This window comes from Hylobates moloch, unplaced genomic scaffold (genome assembly GCF_009828535.3).
Source record: "Hylobates moloch isolate HMO894 unplaced genomic scaffold, HMol_V3 SCAFFOLD_1, whole genome shotgun sequence".
Classification (NCBI taxonomy): domain Eukaryota; kingdom Metazoa; phylum Chordata; class Mammalia; order Primates; family Hylobatidae; genus Hylobates; species Hylobates moloch.
Genome location: NW_026652276.1, coordinates 9,856,057 through 9,861,556, shown reverse-complemented (window position 1 = coordinate 9,861,556; position 5,500 = coordinate 9,856,057). Strand labels below are relative to the sequence as shown.

The following is a 5,500-nucleotide window of genomic DNA, read 5'->3' as shown; positions in this document are numbered from 1 at the left end:
GATTACCTGCACCTGCCACCACACCCGGCAATTTTTGTAATTTTAGTAGAGATGAGGTTTCACCATATTGGCCAGGCTGGTCTTGAACTCCTGATCTCAGATGATCCACCCACCTTGGCCTCCAAAAGTGCTGGGATTACAGGTGTGAGCCACCACGCCCGGCCGTTATTAATTTAATTCATAACATCTGACTTCCTAGCAGTCAGGTGTTTGAGCAGAGCTTCCTGACTTGGCTGAGCTGGTCAGAATCACTTGGGACAAAACTTACACAGCCAGTCCTATCAGATTCGGTAGATCAGACGGTGGAGGAGGCAGGAATCTGTATTTTTAGCAAGCCCTCCAGGGGACTCTGACACAGATAAATCCAGAATTGGGAATCTGGCCGTCAGATCTATTTGGAGGCAATGCCTTTTCTTCACATTCTCCCTTTGCCTCAGCCTAAGTCCTAAAAAATACAGGCAACAAGTAAATAAAGACAGTTTTCAAGATATTCATGGAACGACTTTTTTTTTTTTTTTTTACACTTTTTCAACTAGTTAGGACAAAAACATTACAATGATTGACTTCTTTCATTTAGTTACATAAATAAAATTTTTATAAATATCTCTTTATAAACAATATAAATAGCTTTACAACATAAATACATTTATGCATGACATGAATTTACAAACAGCAATGTTTTACAGCTGGTTCTGTCAGTCTCTTAAAAACTGTCCCTTGTCATCAAGTCGGTGTAGGTGTGTGTGTTTCATGTATATAATATATATATAATATATAACTTTTTATTTTTCATTTAAAAAAACAAATAATAAAATCACAACCCCCTCCCCAAATAATAATAAAACAGCTGGTGTTGTGTATTCCCAGTACCAGGAAAAAGAAAGAAAGAAAGAAAGAAATGTAAAAGCCACATTGCGTTGGAGGTGTTTCCAGATGCTGGAGGCTGATGACCAAAGATGACCTCAGCACAACGGAGCCAGTTCCCAATCCTGAAACACAGAGTGAACACGGGACGCTCAGTTCTCGCCCCTTAGCTGAGAAATCCTAGCAGGCAGGGTGGTTCTAGAACCTTTCCTCCCGTTCCTCCAGCAGCTTGAGGGATGTCCCCCCACCTCCACCACCCGCCCCACCAGGCCTTCCTGCAGAGGGGAGGGGCCTCCCACTGCGCACTCCCTAGGCCCCTTCTGCTTTGCTGCCCCAGTACAGGTGGAACCAGAGTGTCTGCAGCCCTCCTTCCCCCAGTCTAACCACAGGCCTTGCCCTTGGCACTCAGGGAGACGCAGTGAGAGAAAGAGAATGGAAAATCCCCATCCCTTTTTTGCTACAGTGCAAACCCTCAGTCAGTGCTCGCCCAGGGTTGGTGTGTCTGAGTGACCGTGGATGGAAGGAGAAGAGAGATGTCTCAGGATCAGGAATCCTGGGCTCAAATCTCTACTCTGATGTTGACTCCCTGGATGACCCTGGATAGCTGGGAGTGTTCGCCCATAAAATAGGATAATAGCCATCTCCCAGGGCTGGCTTTCAGATTCAACAGGGAGCCTCGGATTGGGCATCGGCAGTGTCTGGGTCACAGCCGCCACCCAGTAAACAGCACCTCCTTCCCTAGCTGGTTGTGCAGAGGAAAGGGTCTGGGTCCAGGTCCCCTTCAGGAGCAGAGGAAACGGTGTCTCACACCAGCCTTGGGGAAATGCACAGTCATGGGCTCTGGGTTGAGCGTTGTCGGCGTAAACTCCCTGCTAATGGGTGTGTGGGTGCCCCGGGGCCCAAGGAAGGTGGCCTTCTGGGGCGTTCAGTGCCCTCCCAAAGGACAGCATGCACAGAGGGGACCTGGGCCAGAATGGCTTGATGAACCCTCCCCCACTCCCTTCTCTGGCTCTGCCATGAGTTTACACAGATGACAGCTGTCTGTGATGTTGCTGGGCCCCGGGGGCAAAGTGTTCATTCAGGTTTCACCCACACCCAGTCTCTGTCATTAGCATTTTACAGTCAACATCTAGAACCATCAGCCACCATCATTACGGTGGCTTAGAGCCCAGGTCACCCCCTGCGTGGAGAAACGTCCACAACCTCAAAGAGTTTTCATTAATGTGAAAAATCTAAGCTGTCTTTCTCTTTATGCCCAGTGATATATCCTGAGCATCGCCAGCAGGAACGATGTTCTGCTCTCTCACTGGGAATCGGGGGCAGTGAGGGTGGGGTTTTTATTTTTCATTTAAACCCAAATAATAAATCCACACCGCCCTTCCCAAATAATAATAAAACAGCTAATGTTGGGAGTAAGCCGGCGTTGAGGGTGTTGATGGTAAGTGTTCATCTATGCTAAGAGAGCTGGTAGGAGATTAATGTACCCGCCGATCAAAGGGGTCGAGAATTCTTAGCAATGTGAATTCCTCCTGCACAGCATCTTTCACCACCCGTTTGGCCATCACTTGGTGACCACAGACAGCCAGGCCCAAGAACAAGGCCCCTATGGGGATGCGTATTCCAGGTACGAACCAATGGAGAGTCACTAACATTTGCTCAGGTTCTAAAGTTTGAACTTGATGCTTAAATCAAACTGAAAATCTGTGGCCTCAGACTCCGTCTCTTTGTTGTTTAGACAGGAGAGAAGAGAGCAAAGGCATTCCAAGGGTAGCTACTGAAGGCTGGTCCCCAAGTGTCAGAATCATTCTTCTCCCTGTGCAGGGGAGAGTCAAGATCACAGAACTACAGCCTTTGCAGAACTAGGGAGAAGCCCACAGCCGAGTGAGGTCTGGCTGCAAAGAGAGGAAGGGCACTGGTTAAAACCTCGGGCAGGTGGGAGTGGCCATGGGCTAGGGTGTGCTGGTTTCTCTGGTCATTGACAAATATTTCTAAGAGTCTGTTCGGGGTGCAGTGGGTCCTAGGGTGCCTTAGGCCAGCACTTCGCCCTTAAGCTGTTCAATATGGAGAGGTGAATGGGTTCACAAACTGTGAAAAAGTGTTCTGTACTGTAACAAAGAGACGGTGTGCTGGACAGGCGCTCGTTTCCCTCCAGGGGAAGATTGACACCGACAAGGGTTTCTGGGGAGGAGACAGCAGCTTGCCTGTGGCCTGGGATGGGACAGTCAAGGTGTGGGACAGGCAGTGGCAGCTGCTGAGCTGGAGGCAAGAAAGCGAGAAAGCCGGGTGAGCCTGATCCTAAAGCACATGACTGTCAATGTCAGAGGCTGGGATGTTATTCAGTGGGCACGGACAGGCGGCAGGAATGGAGAGGAGGGAAAGAGGAGAGGTGAGGCTCTCTGCAGCAGTAAATTACCACCATGCGGCACCCAGCAGGAGGTGGCAGTAGGGCAGAGGTTTCCAGCCCTAGGGTGGGGTGACACTCCACACCAGAAACGGAGCCCAGAGCACCGGTTGGGTTGGGACAGGGTTGGTGAGGGACTCGGACGTGTTGAGTTCAAGGTTGGGGCAAAAAATATTTACTTTTGTGTCTTTCCTATTCCCTGAAATAGTGCCACAAGCACTGAGATTCACCCCTGAAGCCACCGGGCTGCAGCTGCCTCAGGACCCTGGACAGACCAGTTTGCCCACTGCCTGGGTTTAGAGAAGGGACAGGAATCGGAGTGTCCCAGGCAGAAGGGCGCCCTGACAATGCCAACAGAGGGCTACTCTCACTACAGGGGGCATGGTGGCCAGCAGATGATCAATGTCCCCTGGACTTGTGGGTGTAAACTTCCTTCTCTGCTCCCACAAACCCATGATCTCCTCTCAATCCCCCCCACCAGTTGGCCAATCGGGGCCAGTGCTGCTAGTTCAGCTACGGTTCAGGGGTGGGTGAGACACCACCAAGCCTGTTTCTGCTTCTCCAGAAGAAGCCAGGTGGGTTCAACCAGGCTGAGCCGTTTCTGACCTTGCCAAAGTTCCCCGATCACTTTATCCTTCGCATTCTTTGTCTGTAAAGTGGGATAATAAAGGGGGCGGCTGGCAAACGCCTAGCACAACTTGAGCAAAGCCAGCTCGCGCGCCTCCGAAGGACGGCTGGGCGGCGGGCGGTCCCGGGCCGGGCTGGGGCTGGGCGCCGGGTGGGCAGTACTCACCACCGCCAGGGGGCGCCGCACTAACATCCCAGGCCGCTCATGGAGCCGATTCGGTCCAGCTTGAGGCCGAAGCAGCCCTTGGACAAGCCCTTCTTGTTGGCTCCTTTGTATTTGCGCGCGTTGGGGTGCTCTTGCAGAAGGCGGGCCCACGCTGCCCGCGACTTGGTGTCCACGCGCAGGTCCCGGAGCAGTCGCGACCGGTCGCCCTTGAGGTTGGCGCCCCCGCCCCCGGGAGCCTTGTCGCCCTTCTTCTGACCGCCGCCCGCAGCCTGCGGCTCGGCCAGCTCCTCTCCCGGCGGGGTTCGCGGGACCTGTCCGAGGAAAGAACGGGCAGGTGAAGGGACACGCGGCTGCAGCACGGGGGACTCTGATGCTCCAGCCCCACGCGCCTGCCGTCGCGGGGTGTCCCTCCGAAGCCCAGAGCCGCCCCCACCGATGCCGGCCAGCTTGGCCCCGCATCCACCTGCCACGCGGCCGCCTTCGCCGCTCCTTCCGGAAGCCCCCTGCCCTCCCTTTGCTGCTCGCCGGGCAGGCCACACTGGGGCAGGGGGCTGCGCATGGGCCGACGTTCTCCGGAGGCTGGGGAAGTAGACCCCCGAGTCCGCGCTTCGAGGCTCCCCGGCTCTCGCCCACGCGCATCTCGGAGGAGAGAGCCGCCTGCCTTCCCTCTCTCCTGGGTCCTGCGCGCTGCATTCTCCAAGCCCCCAGCCTCCCACGCCTCCCAGGCTTGGCGTCCCCACGACAGCACCCACCTTCGGCGGCGCCCCGGGCTTGGCTTCGGAGGGCCGGAGTGAGAGCAGCGTGAGCAGCAGGGCGCAGGCCAGCAGCTGGGAGAGATGCATGGTGCTGCTGGGGTCGAGGGGCGCAGACAGGCCTCAGCGAGGGCGCGCAGGTCGGCGGGCAGACCAGCTGGAGGATGCGGAGCAGGCTGGCTGGGCTGCAGGGCGAGCAGGGTCCCAGTGCTGCGCGGCGCCGGCTGGGTGCGCTCTGAGCCCGTGACTCTGCTCGCGCCTTTATAATCCAACCTGCCGCTGATGTCATCCTCCCGCCCACCGGCCGCCTGGGCCAATGATACCACGCACGCGGCCGCGCCGAGGGCCGGGAGGGGGCCGCGGGGGCTCTCCTCCCTTATCCCACCCCGGAGGGATCCCGCGGCTCGGCGGGCTCGCTCCGGGCTGCACTTGGAGCTGCAGAGCCGCGCGCACAGGGGAACTCCATTTGCAGCGAGCGCGCGCCCTGGCCTGCCGAGCATCGGTGCGCCTGGTGCCCTGTGCACCCGCTGGGTCCTCACCACACTCACTCTACCTGGAAGGGATACGTAGCCCTCTTTGCAGGTGCAAAGACAGGCTCAGAGGAATGAAGTCACTTGCCCAAAGTCATACAGGCGGAAAGTTGGCGCTGCCCGAAATCCACGCAGCCCTGCTGGTCGCCAAACTCTTCCC

The 5,500-nt window shown here is 55.9% G+C and overlaps 1 protein-coding gene across 1 annotated transcript; it reads right to left on the bottom strand.

The window, feature by feature from the left end:
- Positions 1 to 479: 479 nt before the first annotated feature.
- On the bottom strand, positions 480 to 5,047 carry NPPC (natriuretic peptide C). The gene is made up of 3 exons (XM_032753303.2): positions 4,811 to 5,047; positions 4,059 to 4,369; positions 480 to 989 (listed from the first exon to the last, which is right to left on the bottom strand). The coding sequence occupies exons 1-2, from the start codon at positions 4,898 to 4,900 to the stop codon at positions 4,079 to 4,081; spliced, it is 381 nt and encodes a 126-aa protein (XP_032609194.1). The 5' UTR covers positions 4,901 to 5,047; the 3' UTR covers positions 480 to 989; positions 4,059 to 4,078.
- Positions 5,048 to 5,500: the final 453 nt, after the last annotated feature.

Bases quoted from the DNA above. Each gene is read 5' to 3' on its own strand.
- NPPC (XM_032753303.2), bottom strand. From the start codon at position 4,900: ATGCATCTCTCCCAGCTGCTGGCCTGCGCCCTGCTGCTCACGCTGCTC. The intron at 4,370-4,810 runs GTGGGTGCTGTC...TTCCTCGGACAG, and splicing joins AGCCCGGGGCGCCGCCGAAG to GTCCCGCGAACCCCGCCGGG.